General features: G+C 39.6%; 1 protein-coding gene across 2 annotated transcripts; it reads right to left on the bottom strand.

Annotated features, from left to right (window-relative positions):
* Positions 1 to 4: 4 nt before the first annotated feature.
* Positions 5 to 21,637, bottom strand: itga6a (integrin, alpha 6a). Of its 2 annotated transcripts, XM_078261878.1 has the most exons (26): positions 21,421 to 21,637; positions 13,320 to 13,444; positions 13,145 to 13,224; positions 12,772 to 13,033; positions 12,482 to 12,613; positions 11,655 to 11,868; positions 11,334 to 11,527; positions 11,156 to 11,250; positions 9,898 to 10,025; positions 9,733 to 9,822; positions 9,569 to 9,630; positions 9,321 to 9,490; positions 7,309 to 7,452; positions 7,101 to 7,216; positions 6,442 to 6,604; positions 3,811 to 3,897; positions 3,637 to 3,716; positions 3,459 to 3,536; positions 3,267 to 3,369; positions 2,990 to 3,157; positions 2,791 to 2,880; positions 2,130 to 2,237; positions 1,946 to 2,044; positions 1,724 to 1,849; positions 839 to 964; positions 257 to 348 (listed from the first exon to the last, which is right to left on the bottom strand). In XM_078261878.1, exons 1-25 carry the CDS (start codon positions 21,603 to 21,605, stop codon positions 857 to 859), a joined length of 3,207 nt encoding a protein of 1,068 aa, XP_078118004.1. In that variant the 5' UTR covers positions 21,606 to 21,637; the 3' UTR covers positions 257 to 348; positions 839 to 856. The 2 variants fall into 2 exon arrangements, with proteins under 2 accessions (XP_078118003.1, XP_078118004.1); XM_078261877.1 differs by lacking the exon at positions 839 to 964 and having other exon boundaries at positions 5 to 348.
* Between the last annotated feature and the right edge of the window lie 1,686 nt (positions 21,638 to 23,323).

Genomic DNA, 23,323 nt, shown 5'->3' with positions numbered 1-23,323 from the left:
ATTTCATCTATACAGTGTAAAAATTCAAATACATGAACCCAACTAATTCCTGAAAAGAAAAGATTACTGATGTTCAACAAATAAAAAGAAAAACAAAGTTCAGTGTGTTTGTGTCTTGAGATTGTTTAAAACAAATCAGGTTATACCTGTCTGCAAAAATCATTTTGAACAGAAAGAAATGAGTTACGAGTAACTTTCATCATCAACCCAAGTCGTCATCCACTGCTTTTTTTCAAAAGAATCAAGCATGACTTTTCCATCTTTGTACTCAGGCGTTTCTTTTCTTATCCTCACTGCGTGGTAACGAGGGACGCTGTCCTCTTGTTTGGAGCGTTTGAAGAATCCACACTGGGAAGAGAGATTTCACACACATGCATTATTAAAAACGGATAAATGTCAGAAATATTCATGCATGCTGTAGACAAGAGGAGAGATGTTCAGGAATGTTAAGCATGCTTTGCCGTTTTTAGGATGTTTCAAACTGCCAAGCAGTGAAAGCGGTGATGTCAGCGAAAGCACCTGCAGGGCTGAACAAATACCCCAAAAAAAGGAAAATATTAAGCCTGTTGGTAAAAAAATATGCATTGATTTCTTGGCAAAATTCAGAGACACATATTGTATAAATATCAGAAACTTTAACATTGTGTCAATTCAATATTTATTTTTATGTTGCATTTAGACTAAAAGGTTTTTGTGTAATGTTAATTTTCCTGTTCCATCAGCTTAGTACAATATGCGTCTGATTGAATTTTTCTGCATGAAGTCGGCTGATTTGGCTGGAAAGTGAGTTCATTAGTCACTGCAGTAGTCACACTTCATGCTGACAGCTTGTTTTTACCCCTGTTCAGAGTATAAATCAGGCCTCAGCAGAGAGTTTGTCCTTGTCAGAGGGCTGAACATGGATCTCTGCCTTGTGATATGCAGCATCGTATTGGTCTTTTGATGCTCTCTTGAAGAAACCACACTGAGGGGGAGCAAGGGTGATGAAGTGTTAAGAGTGACAAACTGAATCAGTTATAATAGTCAATAGCCGTTATGATTTCTTCCATCAAAACACCAGGGAAAATACTTTTTATGAACATAATACTTTATCTGGAGAGTCCAGTGTGGTTTGCTGAAATTTCACCTGACAAAAAAACTAAATGTTACAGAACATTACACTACAGAATATTGTAACCCCCTAAACTAACCAGCTGAATTAACTATTCATTCTTTTTATAGGCTATAGACAGTACGCGTTATGAACAAAGCATCTGTTCAGTTACTCTACTATTTATATTTGTTCTAAATGTATTTGGTATTATAGAGAATATAATGTAAAATCACAATTTTTTGATTTCCAATCTTCAATCACATTAGTTTTTAGTCTAGAAATGTCAAAAAGTATGGTTACCACAGCCCAAAGTGGGGCCTTCAAAAACCTTATTTTGACAGCCCAAAGATATACAGTATATAAAGGTATTCACAATAATATGAAACCAAAGAAAACTGAAAATCCTATTATTTTTAAACCTGTAACCAGCAAATAAAAACTAGCAAACAAGGTGAACAAATTGCTTTTTCAAGTCGTCTTTCTCATACAGTATATTTTACTCTTCACAGACTACACCTTTTCTGATCTAATGTCCCTATAGGGCTTAATGAAGTTTATGTTTTATCTCCTATTTTCATCCTGTATTACCAAATATGGGTGTCATGAAGGTGTAACGTCCCTGAATCTCACCTTCCAGAGCAGAAACACCAACAAAGCCAAAATCAAGATGCCTGCAAGAACAGCCACCAGTATGATCCACCAGGGAACTCCACTTAGCTGTGCTACTGCACCTTCAGGGGACACTGCCACTGTGACCTGCAATAAAACGCCAAAGCCAGGAAAACCAAGAGATGAGATAGGATCAAGATAGCAAACAGTTAATAATTTGTTGATAGCTGTTTAGGTGCTTACATCAGTGTGAGGAGTTCTCAGGATCATGTTTTTAGCCTGAGCATGAAGGACGAGCGAGGCCTTCACAACGATGTGTAAGTTTGAAATAGAGGCGTAATCCTGCATGAAAACAAAAACAGCTGCTCAGGTAAGACAGTCATACCAAATCACAGACCAGACAAACAATTAAAATACAATGTGTCACCTCAATAAAGGTCGAGTTCCAGAGGCGAGACCTCAGTTTAACTGCTGTACCGTCCATGCCCTGTAGGGGGCACTTGAGCATCACACATTTGGTCTCACTGTCACATGTCTGGGAAGGAGAGAGCCCATTACACATCAAAGCAATCTATACTTTTATAAACAGTGATAGATGAAGTATCCAGATCCTAACACCACACTGTTAAAATACTTGATTGATTGTTTGACTTGTAAAAATTCTGAAAATAGTAATACATGCTGTGATAACCCACAGCCCAATAGTCCAAACCTTAAACTTGTTAGAAATAAATATAAATAGTTAAAAAGGAAAAGCAGCAAATCTTCACATTTGAGAAGCTGGAACCAGGAAATGTTTTAAGAATAAAAATCGAAATAGTTGACAATACATTTTCTGTAAATCGACTAATTAGTTAATTGACTAATCATTTCAGCTACTTGTGTAATCTAATTTATTAGAAAACATCATATCTTATAAGCTCCTTATATGTTTTGTGTGCAAAAATATGATTTTTTAAAGTAACTAGTAGAAGTAGAAAGTGGCATTAAAAGAAAATACTTATGAATATGTATCTAAAATGTGTACAGTACTTGAGTAGATGTACTTTTGTTTCTAAACAAATGTGAATGCATTCATAAAGACTCACCAAAACTTTTTTTTTGCCTGACAGGGAGGACATTGTGCCAACAGTTTTTCTTTCTCCAATTTCACGCTTTGTCCTGGACGCAGAAGTCTCCTGAAAGCACATTTCTTAATTCATTAACTCAAAGTGGAAGTAAGCAGACTTCTGGTCAATGCTCATTTCACTTTAAGTGCATGAAAATAAAGGTGGAAAAAAATACTACCTGGATGTGTTTGAGAGAGTTGATTTCAGACTCGGGAGAGCAAAGGATGTCCTCCGGTCCTGTTGCAGTGACCTTTACCAGGTACAGAAGCCATTTACCGTCTTTGTTCCATTTGGGCCACTGAATGTAAAGTGAGGCCCTGACAGAAGACTTCCACAAGTTGTTTATCTGAAGGAGAAATCAATATCTCACAATTTCATATACTAAGACTATCAAATTATATGACAGCAGTGATTTAAAAATCATATATAGAGGCAGGTCAGATGAATACACTTACTCTGAATGTGTAAGTAATCAAACTTCCAATCTCTTCTTCTGTCTTCATGGCACTTTCACCTTTCACAACACCTCCAAAGGAAACCTGATTAGGGCTGGCTTCCCTGATGAAAACAAGAAAACATCAATATGCACATACTGTTGTAGTCACTTTATATTTAACTGTAGTCAAACTATAGTTTAACACACTTACCCACTGACCGACAACGGCAATTCAATAATTACTTTAGCCTTCACTTTAACGGGGGCAATATTTTCTTGCACACTTGTTCTAAAAGAAGAAAAAAATACACCAATATGGTACAATAGTTTTATTTATGTTAATGGAAACCTGAATATACAGAAAAAAAGCGTGTAGCAGCAGTTCTTACGTTTGGAGCTGCAGGTCGATATCAATCTCTGTGGTGTCGAGAGCCATACCCACAGTGCTCAGGATGATGTAAAATGTAGCCTAGTGCGAAAAAAGGAAACAGAAAAAAAAACATCTCTCACATTTGAAGTACAACAGCTAAGTGGCAGGATGAACATGTGAAACAAGTCCGTACCTTTGAGTCTCTCTTAAAAGGATTCCCCAGCTCACAGTCTGCTTGAGAGCCGTTCTGATTAGCTGTACAGATGATTGGCTTTTCCATCTGAAAAAGAACATATTGTACATTTTGAACAGCTGGATATTAAAAACAAATCTTAAATTAAATTAATACATCAGAAAGTAATTAGACTACAGTTTTGGCATATTGTTTTAAAACTTTCTGACAATGGCAATGGCTGTTAATCTATTGGAAGCAAATATGTATGATCCCCAGAGGATGAATCCTAAAGACTTTGGTGACCCACTAACTTTTCACTACCATGAGGTCAAAATGTTCATTGGTCCAACAATATAGTTAATGACAAGATACTAAAACTTCAGACCAAATTAGTGGTTTTTGCTAAAACTGCTAACATGCATCACAGAAATCATATTTCCTACATGCACTGACTTATATGCCAACAGTAGCATTTTAACATGCAACCTGTCCACATGTTAATATTGTAACAGCAGTGAGTATTGAAAACAATTAAGTACTGAAGGTTGTCATTGACAGATTCGTAAATACTTTGTCAGATAGTTCCTGATTTGAACCAAAACTTTTCCCCACTTTACATTGAAATTTTAAATTGCATTTCAGAACTGTTTTTAAGTGGGCCTACATATTAACAATGGAAAGCAATTTGTACCAGTGTATCTTGATTGGGAATCAAATGAATGCAAAGAAAGTTACTTTATGAACTTGACTTTAAGATTTGTATTTGTTTATTATTTCACCCATTTCACAAGAGCTGTAGTAATTTTTGGGGATTTGGTTTCATCAACAGGTCGGCAACTAGCACTCTCCAAAATAGTGCTTTGCCTGAGCCCGCTAGCATCAACCTGAGTCACGGTAATTAGCTCGTAGGTGGTAGCTCAAGCTTGACATGCTTCGGTGATATTTTAATTCAGCTTTACACAATGTGCTTTCCACTTGTCTACTGAGCCGTCCGGGAGTTTTGGAAAATAAAAAGCGCCGTTCAGAATTGTGCTGCTGCTGTCTTTCTCCATCATGCCTGCAGCAGCAGGATGTGTTACGAGGAAGTATGGCAGCTTGATGATAAGTAAAGGTGCGGCAAAGGGTCAAAATAGTAGCCTAGCCCCAAGAGGCCGTAGATTCTAGTGATTTCAGAACAGCTAAGGGACGTTGTTAGGCACGACGCGAAGCCGAGTGAAGTGTAAAATAAATTAATAAATGGTGGCATGAAATTAATGTGATTAAAAAAAAATTATGCTGTTATTAATGCTGACAGCCCTAGTATACACTTGGTTAGGCTACCATATTGGCACTAGTATAACAAATACCCAGGCCCAATGCTTAGACTCTACTAGTGGTAGCAAAGTTGTCTCCATTTGTCTTCCATGCAACAGTTTATCTCACGTGACATGTAAGAGGTAGGTATTACACATTGACTGTAAATTATTTACAGTCAATGGTAGTCCTATTACACCCACATGGGGCCACTTGTGTGTCTGAACATTCTTGTTCAGGAAAATTTGGCCTATGTTTTATCCATTTTATTTCCATGGTTTTATCTTAAATATTGTAGGATGTCCATTTTTTTATTTTAATGCACCACCCGGCCAGCACGCTAAGTAACCGAAATTGAACACACCTAGATGTTGCGTCACCAACAGGTGCGTTCTGGGTGTGTCTAACATGCTACTTGCGAATATGCTAATAGGCTGAAATGCTAATGAGCCAGCGGTGATTTCTGCTTAGGAATTTTTACCTTCAGTGAGGTGTGTGAGGACTTTCTGCTGTTTGTGAGTGCAAAGCCTCATTTAGCTCAAAGTGAACATTTTGAGGAGCGCAGTGGGACCAGACCATAGGACCAGACATGCTGAGTGGACTAGTTACTGGGACAGAGAGCTCAGTGTAATATTGTTTTGAAAATGAACGAGCAGAGAAGTTGAACCAGGCAGATTGAGAAGGACTACGCCGTGCCAGGACTCACAAATGACGGACAGACTGACAGGTAAGCAACAGCAAACTTACTTGCTAGACTTGCTAGGTAACGTAGTGTTGTGTTTAAAAGTGTTTGTGCTAACGTTACGCGATGTGCAAAACCTGCAGCTCTGCTTTTGCTTGAATGTGAGTGTTGGACCGCGGTGAAGTTAGCTTTAAGTTGGATCTTCGACAGACGGACCCAGCGTTGTACTGCAGTTGAAGCCGATGTTGGGTTGGCATTAGTAGGACAGTTAGCTCATCTCTCAGCCTTCACATTTAATCTAACTGCTGGGGCCTGGTTTAGGGATCATCAATCAAACAGGACACACATCTTCATATGAGATTTTAGTGCTTATTCTATTTTGTCTTAATATTTTTCATGGAAGATGCATATTGTTTTTCTTAACTTCCATATATATTGTGACTCACTTTAATACCAACATGAAGGCCTGCCTATCACTTAACGGGACACACAGGACACAGATCTTCATATTGGATTTTAGTGCTTTCTCTATTTTCTATTAATATTTTTAGAGTGGTGTGATGAGAGGTTAATGCAGTTTTTAGGTGATGACTTTGTCTGTTTAATTTAATAGGTCTACCATATAACATCATCAGAATCATCATCATATACATTTTTCCCCTGGTCTTGTTTACCGTTGTTTGATGTGAGCGGACTCCAGAATATGAGAGCGTATCTGGGAAAGTCCCCACCAGCTTTGCTTCGTAAGCATCATCTTCATTCATGTTGTTGACTGTCACACGCAGAGTTAAGTCCTTCCTCTCGTAATTTAGATGAAACACAGGGACGTTGTTCTTGCTGCAAATACACAAACATAACCATCCCACCAGCCATTATAGTATGGTACCATTACTCACTTGTGGGCTACAGCCAGCTGACACAGAGCAAATAAGCATACATGTACTGTAGGTAGAGCAGCAGAGTCATGTTTCTGGTGAATGTAGCAAGTAATATAGTTTAGCTCTGGTTTGTAAACTCGGCTTTTTTGATGTAATGTGCTGGGCAGGTTTCGTTCCGTCGACCTTCTGAGCTTGTTTTCTTGCTGTGTTTTCATATCAGTGGGTTGTTGTTGAGCAGTGAGACTCCACCATACAGCCTACAGAATGTGCGGCCCTAAAATGGTGGCAAAGCTGGCTGTACAAGAACAAGCAGTTTTTTTTTGTTTTTTTTTAACTTTACACAAAGTGATTTGATTGAATGTTAAAATTAAAGATGTTTTTTAATGCAGATTTAATTAATGCAATTAATGTATTTTACCCCATTTTAAGACTTTTTAGTATCACATTTTACTCACATGGGTAATGGGGAGTACTCATCTAGGTTGCTTTGTTTGTAGTATAATTTATACTCCATCTTCAGGTTACTCCGGCAAATATGATCACTTCCACATCCCTCTTTTACAAAGTTCACCTGCAGCAACATCAAATAACAAATCCATATACAAACTTTACTCCACTGTGAACCTTTTGTCCTTACCTTAATAATAAGTGTTGAATATTTACCTCAATGACGTCTTTGCTCGGTTGAGAGGAGTCTAATATGGGCATGAGTTGAGGGAGGCCGTTCCTCGTCTTCTGTCGCTTAGTACCCGCAATTTCTGCAGACACCTCGATGGGAATGCTGCGCATCTTGTCCTTAATATTGTCCTGTTCAGAAACAGCCACCATAGTATGAAGCATAATATCTACTTCTACATGGGTTTTATGATACAGTAGTCATAACTACTATCTTGAGACTGTTATGGAGAATATCAAATATAATAAATAATACAATTTGAGAATATATTCTGTGGCTTTTACCGTCCCTGCATACATACTAGGGGCTTTCCGACTGGAGGGATTTTTGCAGTTCTTAGAACTAAACGTTCCTAGAACACTTTTTTCATCGTGTTCCAACAGGAAAAATTTGGGGATTTTTAAGTTCCTCTGGCCTCAGTAGCATACTTTTTTAGCTCCTACTTCAGAGCAGGGTCTTTTCCCTTTTCCTAGGTGTACTTGATTGGTCGAACTTATAAGTCACGCCCACTGCCAACTCGGAACTTGCAGACAGAGCAACAACCAACAACGGGACATTTTTAACAATTTTCACCATCTTATTCATCGTTAAATTCACTCCTGACAACGTTTTAGGCGAGAAATTAACTGTTTAGATTTCGAATATAGGCAGTCTTGCGAAAATTGATGCCGAATTGACAATTTGCTTCAAAGTTTTCAGAGTTCAGAAGCTCGATGAAGTGAGGCGACAGCCAGCGCAAGCAAGCGACAGCCAGCAAGCGCCTGCCCTGGCCTCTAGCTCATCGCTCGGCCAGTCATGTTCAGACACCTCGCTGTGAGCTGGAGGTCTCTCAGACCGCTCTCATAAATAAGAGGCTTTTATTTCGCCGTTGACGGTTCGTTTGTTTAAATATCACAACATGTCCATCATAAGATTAACGGGAACCTGTGGTTAACTGTCTTTTCGGAGTTAAACTCCACAAGCGTGTCCTACGGCTCGCCGGCCGTCACACACACACACACACACACACACACACACACACACACACACACACATCCACAGCACAGCAGGCAGAGGCGGGGTCTGTTACAAGTATAATAAAGCCCCGTCTGTGTTGAGCAAAACATTATGTGAATTACTACGAGAATGGACGGAATGCTGCTTTGTTGTTGTTATATGTGGCGCTAAGGTCTAGTGACGATGCTATAAAGACCGTTGCTGTGCTTGCGTCACTCTCTTACCCCTCCTACCAGTCCCTATGGCCACTTGGCCAGTGGGAATGCCAACCGAAAAAAAGGATTTTGGGGGAGAGTAGTTCTTAGAACTGCTTAGAAGGTACTTTTCCTCTAAAAAGTACAAGTACTATCCGGTTGGAAAGCACCTACTGACTAGCCCACATTCACTGCAGCAAATGTAGCAAAAATGTGTGTGAATTGCACAATTTTAGATGTAATGTATTTAAGGCTGCAATGATTATTTTTTTATTATTGATTCATTAATTGATTAATCCTTTGTCAGAAAATAATGCAAGAACACGTTTTTTTCTAAAGAATTAAATCAACAGTCAAAACTCAAAGATATTTAATTCACGATCACATAAAGAAAAACAACAAATCCTCACAACTATGAAATCAGATAATGTTTGGGATTTTTACTTAAATGTACTTAAATAAAATATCTGAGATTATTTATCGATTATCAAAATAGTGGATGATTAATTTTCTCTTGATCAACTAATTGTGTAAAGAAGGACTTGCTATTTATGTTCTGGGTAACTGGGATCAAGGAATTGTTTGGTATGCAAGAAATAAAGCTCTCTGTGACATCAAATGTATTGATAAATGGTACTTTTCAGTTTGACCAGCACCAACATATTTTGCAAGCAGTATTGGCTCATTGTGATTATATCTTTCAGTAAGTTCCTCCAACAAGCGCAGACTAACTCATATTGTTGACTGTTGCTCTCTGAGTGGATTATATCCTGCAAATGTGATTTAACTATGTGGCAGACATGTTTTACCTTCAGTTTGGCTGTTATCTTGATGCATGTTTTTTGGTTTTGGCCACGGAGGTCCAAGGTGCCGTTAAACTGGTAGTCTGTTTCAGAGTGGGATTTGTTCAGGAACGTCACTCTGGCAGGAAGCCCCTGTTTCCTGCGATCTCCATCCGCCTCGACAGAGTAGCCGATTGCTGCAGTGAAGAGGGAAGCATGTGTAAAAACAACTGAACAAATCTTCTTCTTTTTTTTTTTTTAACCATTTCACTTACTTAGTCTTGGGTTGTAAGATTCAGGGTTTGCTTTGTAGGTGAAGCACGCGTACACTGCAAAGCTATGGATAGGACATGGATTATTTATTTTTTTAATTCTAATTCTAACAGAGGAAGTTTTGATCATGAGGTGTGTTGAAATGTAAGAATATTAGGAAACCTACCAAATGCTGTTACCACAGGTTTTAATTGTAAGGTTAATTTCCTGTGGAGATATTTTGATATCTTTCCTGATGCTAATGACTGGCCGTGCCCTGAAAGAAAGGTTGTTAAATGAAATTTAATCAGTAAAATTTAGTTTAAATGTACTTATAATGTGTAATAATTACCTGTAGATCAGAGCTGTGTCTGACAGAGAGCCAACAGCCACGTCTGGATAAGAGTTACTGTCCAAGTCCATGTTCCCTGCCAGAGAATATCCAAAGAGTCGCATGTTGTGCTCTTTTCCTGAAAGGATCTGTAATGAAGGAGGAATAATTCAAGAACCGGCACTGACAAATTCTCAGATTTCAAAAGGGGCACCTCAGTGATTTACTATCCGCATGTGATCCGTTGTTAATATGAAAATATTAGGGCTGCCCCCTCTTAGTCGACTAATCGGTGGTTTTGGTCTTAGGCCGGCTGCACACTGGCTGCGTGGCGTGAGCGTGTCAGCTGCGTGGCGTGTCCGTTTTTTATTTTGGCTCCCATGTTAACAGGTTAGAGCTTGCACACTGCCTGCGTGACACGCACGTCTCAGGCGCGGCTCAAGCTGCTCCAAAAACACATGCATACTAGAAATAGGACCGACGCCTATTTTTCACGCGACAAGCAAGCGTGTTGGAAGCGTTTCCAGGCAAAATAGAATAGGAAAAGATGTTTATATGTCATTTTGTAAATGACATTTTGATGTTTGAAAGTCTCTAGGTTTTGACATAAATGCAGATATAAATGTAATTTAAAAAAATAAATAATAATTATCAATTTTCAAATATTGCACCTGTCAATATAAAACGAAATATTCTTTAGCCTATTTTGCCGTCAATGCTGCCGACGTTGTCTTTGCTGTAATCAAATCAGTTAATCAGTCAAAGCAATTCATGTTTAACATGGTATTTCATTTTATCAATGGGAAACATACATGTGTACAGACAAGGCTAGCAGCAGCGCAGCGTCAGACACGTTTCTGGTGTGCAAAGACATAGAAAACTCCACGAAACTGACACGCAACAGAAACGCCACGCAGCCGGCCTTAGTCGACTAAGATTTCTTTAGTTGATAAGTCATTTTTTATGCTTATTCATGCTTAATTACTCATTTCCAAGAAACTTATGAGCACATTTCTGGTGAACACAAGATTTAAAGTGGTGCTTTTGCAGGATTAATTGTGGAGAAACTCAGTTTTACAGATGGTTAATTAACTACATTTACATTACGCTTTTCTAGTCTTAACCACCTCTCAAAGCGCACAGCTCTGTCGATTAAAGCAACTAATCGATTAGTCGACAAAATCATATGTGTTAGTCGACTAAGAATTTCTTTAGTCGAGGACAGCCCTAGAAAATATCGATTACAGCCACTTAAAAAAAAAATGTTCACAAAACCGACCTGTGCAGGGCTGGTTTTGATTCCTTGTGCAGAGCCGTGATAAATGTAGACTTTTCCTGCACCGCCGTCATCATAAGGAGCTCCGATAGCAATGTCTGTTTGAGAAAGAAACAAGTTTACGTTACAGAGACTGATAGAGAAAAATGTATATAAAGCTACAAAATGACAGCTAAATGACCTTCATATGTGTCTTGATTGATGTCTCCAATGTTCTCGACTGCCAGTCCAAACATGGAGTCCTTGGTCCCGTTTAGACGGACAGGAGTGATTCTTTCCCACCTTCCTGCCTGGTTAATGTAGACGTAAACCGCTCCTCCAATGTCCCTGTCCTTCATGTAGAACTGAGGGGCTCCTACAACTATGTCTTGCCATCTAGAGCAGAGGTGAATATTTAATATCGTACAGAATATGAAACGGATAGAGAAAGTCCACTATGAATGGAAGGTTGAAAAACATCTGTATACTAAAGCAAAATAAACATGGTGAAAAAGTTTCCTACCCATCACCGTTCAGGTCAACCACAGCCAGATCGTATCCAAAGGAGGAGGCGAGTCCTGGCCCGTATAGAGTGTGTTCCACCAAAAGTCTGGCGGAGGACTCGTTCTCTTTCTTCAGCAGGACCACGGCTCCACTGTGATTGGCTCTGGGTGCTCCAGCCACCACCGTCAGGCCACGACTCCTGGTGATGCTGTGTCCCGAATCGAGGGAGAATCCTAGAGATGTTGTAGGATGTAAATACTTTTATGTTACACTGAAGAACAGGTTTCTTTTTACTCTTGTTTTTCTCCACTCATTTTGAATAGTGAGTGTGCCCCTGTTTTGCTGTCCCCAGTGCTACCTCCCATTGTTGGACTGGTGAGGGTGTAGACCTTGTAACCTTATGTCTCCGCTCATCCCTTTCTTTACACCTGCCAGTGAGGCGGCTTCAACACCTGCACAGATTCCCAGTGTCCTCCCATCTCCATGCAGTTGCCCTGACCAACCAGTAGGAGCTGCTAGTGCAGCAACCAGGACAAGATCTTGCTCAGCTTCTACAAACACTGCATATTATGTTTACTGCAGTGTTTCCAAAACGTTTTGTGTCATGCCTGTATTTTATGCCTTTTTTTAGACGGACAGTAGAGAGATAACAACAAACAAGTTAGAAAGAGAGGAGTGATATGCAACAAATCCGACTAATCTTGAGGTAGAAAATATATTAGTAAAACACTCATGCTCAAATTTGTAAGCAATGCTATGACCTCCAGAAGAAGTAACTACAGTACATCTCTGTACCAACAGGATACAAGTGATCCACAAATATGTGTTTTGTGGGTAGACACCCACCCAGGTAGCTGTTGGCAGGTATAGGCACGAACTCGGGGTTCAAGAGATGGTCGTCTCTAACTTCATATGGGCCGTCATCATACACTCCCATCTCTAGCAAAGTGTTGTTCTTTTGCTCCACTCGTACAATGCCTGCAGAAATGTTTATTTTAGAATATAAAACACTGCATTACTTATTTCAACAGAATGAGGTGTGTGTGTGTGTGTGTGTGTGTGTGTGTGTGTGTGTGTGTGTGTGTGTGTGTGTGTGTGTGTGTGTGTGTGTGTGTGTGTGTGTGTGTGTGTGTGACCTTTCCAGTTGTAAGCTCCCGGTGCTCCAAACACCACGTAATGGTAGTCCTTGGTGAAGGTGGCAGCCAAACCCTGCTGGCAAGATCCAAACATCTCGTGGCCTCTGGATCTGCCCTCGCAGAATTTCCAGTTACCTCCATCCTCATCAGAGGACAAGTCAATGGTCAGGTCCTGACTCAGGACATAACAGCGCCCAATAATGTCCCGGGACTCTTGAGGGGTGTTCACAAACAAGCGCCTCTGATAGCGATGAGCACAAGTCTGGAATTGCACAACACAGCTGAGTATAAGCTCATACCTTAATAACAGATAAGACCACACTAGGACTGGAGGTTACTGGGAACGATGGTTCAGACGCTCAGTTTGACTCACCACAATCTTGCCCCCAGGTCCCTGGCTCTGAACCGTCACCCCCATCCACTGATTCTCCTTGTTCTCAACAAGTACGTCCTCTTTCAGAATTTAGCAACACAAGACAAAGATGTGAGCATTTATATTCATTCTTGACTTTTGGACACAGTACAGTAAATGCAGACGGATAACTCACCTTTACTATCAAACTCAATGCGCTCACAATCATTGGACTGTGTGATTTCACACTTATAAAGGCCTCCTGTAATGTTAGCTGTCTGTTTTCCCAAAGCTCTGGCTCTGGGTGCACCGATCAACAGCCTGAAGGAAAAAGAAAAGAAAAAAAATATAATCAAACTATTATTTTCTGAAGCATTCCAAGATTTAGTAGTTTAAATTTAGTTTAGAAGTACTGAAATTTACTTTTTGACCTAGCTACCTGTCATCGCCTTCACCAGCTACACCTTCAGTAAGACATTTTCTACATTTCTAAGCTGTAGAGCAGCAGCTTGTTGGATTTCGTACATGTATGTGAGAAGATCAACAGTGACTGTGACATTGGTGACGTTTCCTGTCTAAAAAAATAATTAAACATGTCTTGTGGCGGCTGTTGCAAAACTGATATTGTGGTTACTATTGGAAAGGAAATTGGTTCAACTTTCTTCATTTCTCAGTTTGACTGTCAAGTTGAAAAAAAACTGTCAAAAAAGTCTAGAAAACCATTGACAGTATAAGCTAACATTTGTTCCAGATGAACATTCTCTCCTTAAATTGCATGTAGTTGTACTGCAAATATCTCTAAAACTATAATTGTCAGTATCAACAAGTTAAGTGGTTAAGGTCATGTCATACTCCTCTGTCTCGGTTTCCTTTTCTGAAGATATGCTGTCATTATCAAAGAAAGGCAAAATGACAGGCGTGACAAATTAAAAGGAAAAACATGGATCTTAATAGAGGATGGAGAGGAGTTGCAGTCTCAAATAGTTCCTATGTGAGAAAGTGAAAGATCTGTTGGGCAAATATGATTAAAAAAAAACAAACAAAAAAACAGTTTAGGACAGAACAGGAGACCCCCGCCCAGTATTTCAAGTGAATTGCATGGTCCAATCTGTCAAAGACCATGCTTGAGTCTGAAAGCAAAAGGATAAGCCCAAAGACAGGAGGTCAGATTCGGTACTGTAAAACGTTTTGAAACAGTTGGTTAACAGAATTACCTGCCACAAATCCATACTACATACTAATTCTAAGTTTTTAGTATAGTAGTGTTCACGGTGTAATTGTGACTAAATGAGGTATACTCAAACCAGACAGGTTTGATGGACGCTGCATGTTGCACGTATTGCATGATTTCCAGATGATTTTTGTTCATTTCCAGATGATTTTTGCAAATAATATCTGCTAAACCAGTATGAAAGTATACAGTATGTAGTTTGTAGAATAAATTATAATATTCATATATAATATTTAGAATAAAAAGAGTCACACTGGCTCTGTGCAGCTAAATGCTAACGTCAGGCTCATTATGACAATGCTAACAGGCTCATGTTTAGGTATAACATTTACCATTTTATTTTAGTGTGTTAGTATGCTAAACAGGATAATGTCCTGGACAAAAGTATGTTTTCAGAAAAGATTTTTAAAATGATTCTGGCTTTTTGGCATCCTTGCAGAGCCTCAGGGCCTGACTGCAAAGGCTCTGTCACCTCTGCTACTATTACTTAATGACATAAAGCTGTTTCTCTATATGTCTTTGGTTAATGCACATATTGCATATTTCATAGGAATGATGATTTAGCATGTTCAGCCTTTGGAAAGTTGGTTGTGTACAAAGAGCTGTTGTATTGTGTGGTAAAAAACAAAACTTCAGTACAGGACAGTAGACTATTGTCCTGTCATTCTGCAGAGAGCAAAGGAGCAGTGAAGCAGACAATTTGGAGCATGTTTAGTGCAATCATAGGTCATTGACCACATCATTTCCTGCTAAACCCACAGTCTCGATAATGTGTTTCAAGGGTGACAGCAGCTACTGGGATGGTAAACCCTTTTCTTTTACATATCGACAGTACTAGACAAACACAAATCAAAGAAATATCACAGTTGTGCTTTGTCTACCACATGCATTTGTTACTGCAAATGAACATAATTGGGGACAACTGGGACATTAATGAGACTGGTACCCACAGATTTGTAAGTTTCAAAATAAGCGTTGCATCTCTGAAATGTGGTGTCAACTTGTTGACAGCATTTGTAAGCTTGTACATACTGTCAAACAACTTGCAAGCTGTACAGATTGTGAGGCGAAGAGAGAAAAGTGGTCATACTTCCAATGTTTAGCTGGCGGCCTCCAATTTTGTCGGCTACATTAGCTGTAGCTAATAAAGGTGCTGTAGGTAGGACTGTGAAGATCCAGGACTTAGCCAAAGAATTTGAACATCGACAACTTCTCAGTCCCTCAACCCCTTTCTGCTAAAGCCCAAACGGTCTCCTAAGCCCCTCCCCCCACAAGGGAGAATGAATGCATTTGCATGAGCAGTGATTGATACGCAGACACCCCCCTCTGGCCATGATTGGAGCATCTGAACAGAGAGCAGTAGATTTTTGCAAATCGCACTACAGGCTGTAGGTGGTACCAGTAATAAGTAATTGACCCTTTGCTAAAAACCGCCACAGGCCAATCGTGGCTTAGCAACCATAACTAGGCGCGGGAGGTCTGTCAAGCTTTCGAGCGAGTGAAACACTGCGAAGCGTTGTGCGTATGGATTGTGCAAATCCGATACCCGGTATCCTAAAAGTTTGGACGGGGTGGTGGAATTTTTTTCCTTCCCGAAACCTAAAACCCAAGGGGAGAAATGCCGGGCGTGTATCAAGCAGTGTGGGAGGCCGATCAGCAGTCCGCACTAGCTTGTTTCAAGCTACAAACACATTTCGATTAGCATGAAAACATGTCCCAGAGAACGACGAAGTGGGTACACATCTGTTACTAAGGTTCGTTTTGTGCCGGAATTGTCCTTAAGATGATTAAAGGCAAGACGGACACTCACTGACATACTTTAAAATATATTTCAGCATTTTGTTAATCGCTAAAAATATGGGTTAGGAGAATGTTATCACTGCAAAGTGGTCAGGCTAACGTCTTGTGTTTATTCCATAAGACTTATGGATAAGCTGTTTGATTTATAATTATGAGATTATTTTCAAATGCGACTTACACTGCTGTGCATGAACATAGCTGTTCCTCAATTTGTGTGTTTCCCATTTGAATGGTCAGCGTATGAGGCGGCTCACATTATGGCATGACCTATAGGCTTTAGCTTCAATTTTATTATTCTCTAATCGGTTGCATATCACGTCGTGGATATATCCCTCGAATGCATACTGCAGTCCCTTTTGTCTTGCTCTCTCAGATATTTCACCTGTTCACCAAAAATGACTAATTATCTCCTTGGGAATATCTGACACCGGTGCATACATATTGTAACAGACGTGCCAGGCACGAAAGCTTGTCAGGTGTAGCAACAGTAACTAAGGAGGGCGGGGCTTAGCGAAGGGTCAATTACCTGCTTTATGTAGTTCAACTCGAACATAGGGTCAGTTCCAGCAAATATGACCGAAAGTTAGTTTTATAAGTCTTACCTACTGCACCTTTTAAGTAATTTAGCTCTGAGTTGGTTTAAAACACTCTCTGGACGACTTTTTCATGTTTTCAGTATGATTTGTCATACAAAAGTATAATATAATTTGTATGATTGCCAAAACTACTGAAATAAGAGTTTTTATCTTTGTATGAAATATAATTTAATATGATTTGTGTCAGAATGGGTAAGCTGCACTATCATGTGCGCGTTGACCAGCCTTCTTATTGTGTAGTAAATTTTTCAAAGGACAGAGAGGAAATCCTCTCCACCCTTTTTCTCTTCCCTGTGACTCTGCAGTTCCCTCGGTAACCTATTGATCTGTGGGACGGCCCTGTGGCTCTTCATTTGTTAAACAAGGACTCTCCTGAGGAGGTCTGATGTTAGACTGAAGACCAAACTGCAAACCCTCTCCTCAAACAAAGCCCAGTGAAATGCAAATACAAACAGGAGTCTTTACAAAGTTCAATTCAGTTTGACATTTCAGCTTCTGAGGTATGGTAGTTTAGTTTAGTGCTACGAGAACTGCAGAACATTAGACACATTGACGACGTCTTTTAATCTTATAATATTTTCCAACACATCACTGCAAACTACAGCCAGAGAAACAACCTCAGAGTTGAACAAATACATTACATAGGATTGCTTTAGATTTAGAGCAGCAATGATTAATTGATTAGTGGATCAACAGACAATGAATCAGCAACTATTTGGATTATCAATTGTAGGTTTACATGCAAGAATGCCAAACATTTGCTGGTTCCAGCTTTTCAAATGTCAGGATGTGATGCTTTTCTTTGTCATATACGATGATTAACAGAATATCTTTGGATTTCGACTGTTTGTCATGTACAACAAGCTGTCAAAATAGATCACCTTCGACCGTGGGGAACTTCAACAGGACCAATCACCATCTTTAATGAAAATAATTGTTAACTGCAGACTTATTTAGACTTCACAGGTATTTATGCAGGAACACACTACATTCATGAAGAGACAGGTGAAGAAAAAACACCTACAACATAACAGCCGAGCTACTCTGGAAAGTGACCGTTGTAGAATTTAGCAAGTAACTGAGGGATAACATTGACATTAACATGCAACACGCCCATCTAGCTGACACTATTTTTTAAGTTTGGGAAAAGGCTAAATTCCTGTATTTCTTCTCACTTTCTGCAACAGAAATTAATACAATGTTTGCTAGAGATGCTTATATAGACTCCTAGAATGTAGCTATAGATTAGTCAGGAACATCATACTCGAAACAAATCAAACCGTCTTGCCAAGAGCAAGATACAATTAAGGCTGCAGGCTGTATTCTTTACACTACAACTGCTACAGAGCCTGAATCCAGTATCAGCCAGGATACAGTGTGAAACCACGTTCCATCATGCAGCGTGTCTTTCAGTGCAGTGTGAGTTTACATAGTGATCTCACTGGTCTTTGTTAACAGATGTGGTCCAGTGCTCTTACAGCTGGGCACTCAAAGCCACAAGAACGGCTGCAGCTGTTCAAACTCTTACAGTTTACACACACACAAAGTAAAATATGAAACTGGCTGGTAGATTTGCTTCACTCACTAGCCTAAAAAACAATGGTAATGTATTGAGTGGCTCGTAAAATTTGAACATTCACTAGCCATTTGGCTGGTGAACAAAAGAGTTAATTTTGAACCCTGCACACATACACTTTGATGGTGCTGACCTTTGATTGGCTGGGTACATATCACAGAAGAAATTATGAATATTCACCACAGATCAACTTTAAGTAAAGAATAAAGTTTAAAACAAAGACTACGTCCCATCTTAACTGTTAACCATATTTTAAGCTGCACAATCTCTTTCAAACTTAAGTGTGAAGTTTGACTGGAATGTCTCGACTGATGATTCACTGATGTGGTCAATCTATCGAGTTACATGTGCACAGATGGCCGTGCACGTCCAGTCAAATGGCCTTTTTCTCTGGTTTCATCCAGAGGATGTTGTATCCACATCATTAACCCAACACATTATTCATGGAAGAGACACCCAGTTGCCTCTTTGCAAGAAGCCACATTATTCTCATATTCTCATGTTGAAACATGGATCTCCTTGTTTCTTCCTCTCATCACAAACCAATGTAAGAAGGAAGACATAACAAAATTAACAATGTGAGAAGCCAAGTTATGCTTTCAATGAATGAACCCATTAGAGGAACAACATGAGTTGTAAGCAATATGAATAACCAATCACTTTAATCACCAGAAGATTTGTTTTTTTAATACAGTAAAGTGGGGAAGATTTGGCTTTCAGCTCTGAAAGGCTGAAAGGCCAGTTGGGGTTTGACATTAGAGGAATTGAATCTAACTAGTCACACATGTTACTCACCAAACATATTCAGCGATTAAAAAGGACTCTTTCTTTCTTCACATATGAGTTATTATAATCGCATTAATGTATGCAGTGACAGCCAGTTGAGTTTTACAGCTGCTAGTGATCATCAGAAAGTTGTCTGTTTAAGAACAAAAGAGACGGAGGCAGAGTGTGTGACACATTGCTGGTTTCAATGTGCCTCACAGCTTTAAGTTAGACAGGGCTGTTCATTACCTACTTCTGTGTGCTCTACTGAGCTTTCACATGACTCGTCTGGTTGATAATCTCAGGGTCACTTGAGCATTTGGAGCTAATATGGCCGAGCAGGGGGATCTGCTGTCAGTTGCAATAGCATGCAGCGTAGAGTGTTTCTATACAGTAACAGACTTTGAATCAGGATGTGAGAGAAAAACAATGTGGAGAATATAACTAGGCTGTAACTAAAGATTTAATTCTGTTTAAGCAATTAATTGTCAGAAAAGCTGAAGCAATTAATTATTTGTTAGACAGAGAATCATTTACTATGATAAATGACCAAAACAAACCAGTAAATCTTCACAGGTGAAAGGTCAGAACCAGCTATTTTTTTGGCCTTTTCCTTGAAAAACTATTAGCAAGTCTGTTGCAGATGAATTTCTTTTAATCGAATAAGTACTGGTGCCTTCAATCACTTTTAAATCTTAAGCTAACCCAGGCAAATACCAAAAATAACTAACTGATGCAATAGCATTTCTGTTCTCAAGAAGCAGCTTTTGTACGCGTTGGCAGAATTTAGTGTAGTATGTTTGCTAAAACTGGAGCAGCTTCCTCCATAAATAAGCATGTAAGCAAGGTGAATCTTCGCTCTTACTTTTACTGGCTGAAAGCCAACTATCAGGCCAGTGTCACATTTCGAGCCTCTGTTTGCCTAACAAATATGACTTTCAGTCTCTTTACACTTGTCAACTCTGACGAATGTAAAAGTGACTCTTTTTAAGATGCAAACTTCTTTGTGCACAAAAGAATCCTTGTGGAAAAAAACCTACATTTTAAAGACCGCTTCCAGTTTTGCATGACCATACATTCACTACACAATGAGCTGCCTTTGCACAATAGTCAAAACACTAGTTGGATAACATTCCACAAGTTAAGCCTAATCTATGTGATCTTTGGGAAATATAATTCCTGTTATCAGGGCTTCTTAGCCATGCTTTGTGCTGCTGCAGGGCCCTGTGCCCGCTAACCAGCGTATGACAAAGTAGCTCTCTTGCATGCAGCCTCACGCTGGTTGCAGGCTTGGACATGCCACCGCCTCTCCTCACTTTACCCCCGTTACACTGGTGGCAGGTAGACCAGGCTCACTACACTACACTGATGTCTTTTCTGCCCCCTCAGGGCTGGCCAAAGGAAATTATTTACTGTATAGCATAACCAGGAATCCTTGAAATGCTGCTTTACAATTTAACCGTTGTTTAGGCCTACTCTTATTTTCCCACAAGCTTCATTTGTGCATATATTAATGCCGACATGAAATGTGCGAACACCATTAGTAGGAAATTACTGATATTAACAGGAACAGTATGCAACACTTGCACAGAATACTTTGAAAAGGCTCTGACTACGAAAACAAGTTTAACCCTCTCGGGCTAAACCTAACCATCATTTTCATTTCAATAACATGTCAGAAAATAGTGAGCCCATGGTTCAAACTAACAAGTCTCGCCAATAGTCCAAAGATGTTCAATTTAAAATAAGCAAAGCAGCAAATCCTCACAAGCTATCCAGAGAATTTTTTTTTTTTTTTTGTCTTGACAACTTGCCTAAAAGATCAATTGATCAAAATAGTAGGCTACATAAAATAACTGATTAATCGACCAACAGTTACAGCTCTCCTCTCAGTGCTCCTTCAGCTGACCTACAGGCACATTTGCATCACAGTTAAAACCATTGTTTATTCACTTGTTGTCTTTAAGCTCCTTCCCATTTCATATTCAAAGCACCACAGGGAGACTTCTCTTGAAAATTAGAACAAAAACACGACAAGAAGGGCTTTGGTATAGTTTCTACAGTAACGTTTATAGGTTGAAGCAATGCCTGACATCACGACCAGTGATACAAATCAGTTTATTAGTCTTGCAAAGGCAGAATCCCTAAATTAACAAGATGTTTCCTGCCCAGGATAAGCTTATTGTAGATAAAAGAAAAGTTAAGATTGACTTCTGTCAGTAGCCTATTTAAACTGAACCTGTCCCATCAGGTGCGCTTTTAAACAACAATCACAGGCAGATGAAAGGAAACGGAGCAGTAGAGATGTACAGTTAAACACAAAACTCACATTCTTTCATCCGGGTTGAGTTGCCTGTGCATGGCGAGAGAAAACCCGAACAGACTCCCCGGCTCTCCGTCTTTTCTGATGACATGACTGGTGTCAAGGTTGAAGGCGAGAACCAAAGTTGGCTCCAGGAAATAAGAATAAAATAAAAGTGATACATAAACGGCAGAGGGTCCTCCCTGCAGCATTGCAGCGCTGTCCAGATGTGTCCAGTAGTCCAAAGTTAGCCCGCTGCTCCACTCCGCTCAGCCCGGTGCCGTTTGACTGAAGGCTGCCGCTGCTTGTGTTCCCCTGCCGGGCTCTGCGCTCCGGCTCCACAGCTCCCCCTCCGGTTACCAGGGCGAACAGTAGCCTACTGCTGAGGGGAGCCGCCTGGTAGAGGACAGTCAGTTTTTTCCTCGTCAGAGATGGTTGAGAAACACTGCAGCAGCTTTTGACAAAATGAATATCACCAAAATCGAATCTTATCCACCTGACATATGACAATTTAAAAAACTTGACAGTTGTTCTCCTTTTCCTTCCAAATGCCTTATTTAAAGAGTCAAAAACACAATGGTAATTCCATTAGAACCAAACTAAGTGTATTTTAACATTGAGTAGCTTGTGTGGGTCTATACATAAGAAAGGGCTATGATATTTCATACAGCTATCTTGCAGGTAATATAAGAAAATAAATGACCCTAATTAGGTTTGTTTTGCTATTTCAGTTGGATGGAAGCAGATAAACAGCAGGTGTTTCAGTCAGCTGGACAAATAACCCTCCCAGATTCAGCGAGACATGGGGACAAGCTGCTGTAGGTCACTAAAAGGCTGAACTATCTTTGGAAGGGTTGGAATTTCAGTCACTATCAGGATTTATTGGAAAACCCTGATTTACATGTGTGACTACTTGGACATGGAAAATATATTCTGGTTTGGGGGTTGGTCATCATAAAATATGAATGCACATTCATCAATAACACCTGCTAAAGACCATGTTCATAAATAAGTAAGAACTCTACAGAAAAGGTTTTGTGGTTCTGTGTTCATGTAACGCGTGAGAGATCTTCAGTCACCTCAGGAAATGCCAAAAGCGTATCTTTGTAGTTGTGTTTTATGATCATCCAGGTTTAAGAAATTCAGCTCCACAAGGATCACCTTCATAGTTCCTGAAGACCTGGCATTTAAGAGGTTTCCACCCACCAGCAGCAGTATTTATATTCTGAGTGGCAGCTTTGTTATCGTCCAAACCTGCAGGAAATATAAAACAGCTTCATTGTATGGCCCGCTCACATTTATCAATGTATCTGCCAGTGTTTGATGCTGGTGTGAAGTTTGAACCAGCCTGGGCCACAATCCCTTAGAACACAATGTGGGCATTGTTGTGTGTGTGTGTGTGTGTGTGTGTGTGTGTGTGTGTGTGTGTGTGTGTGTGTGTGTGTGTGTGTGTGTGTGTGTGTTAAGCTATGTGAATGGCATCTCTGTTGCTGTGGGTTTGGTAACAGATGCATCAGATCTTGACACATCACAAGCCTCTTCACTGATGTAACCAGTCCGGTGACCTCTTCTACTGGCCTCTCATTAATTACAAATAATTGTTTCATTGATAGATACAGCCCCTTATTCATACAACTCCTGTCTCAGTAGGAGATAACAGACTTAACTTTAAGGGCAGTTGTTATAATCCTTTTCAGTCTCTAAATCTGCTGTGTAATGATGTATGATTTTTGTGAATCTTTCACCTGTTGCTTTCTATCCTAAATCATCACATTTCACTTCAAAGTCAACTATACAATCAGTGTGAGACATTTGTAATGCTCCATATTACCCAGTATAATTAACGATTATGCAATAATAAAAAATGACCTGTCAAAATAAAATCCCTCAATTGAATTAAATATTAATTAGACACTGATTAACACTAATT

This window comes from Sander vitreus, chromosome 11 (assembly GCF_031162955.1).
Source record: "Sander vitreus isolate 19-12246 chromosome 11, sanVit1, whole genome shotgun sequence".
Taxonomy (NCBI): Eukaryota; Metazoa; Chordata; class Actinopteri; order Perciformes; family Percidae; genus Sander; species Sander vitreus.
This window is presented reverse-complemented; position numbering and strand designations above follow the sequence as displayed.

What these genes read in the sequence shown, in the direction of transcription:
- itga6a (XM_078261877.1), bottom strand. Translation starts at nt 21,605, where the DNA reads ATGCTGCAGGGAGGACCCTCTGCCGTTTATGTATCACTTTTATTTTAT. An exon ending in TGATTACTTACACATTCAGA is followed by an intron (nt 3,158 to 3,266) that starts GTAAGTGTATTC and finishes TTTCTCCTTCAG; the next exon opens with ATAAACAACTTGTGGAAGTC. An exon ending in TGGTGTTTCTGCTCTGGAAG is followed by an intron (nt 349 to 1,723) that starts GTGAGATTCAGG and finishes CTCTCTTCCCAG; the next exon opens with TGTGGATTCTTCAAACGCTC.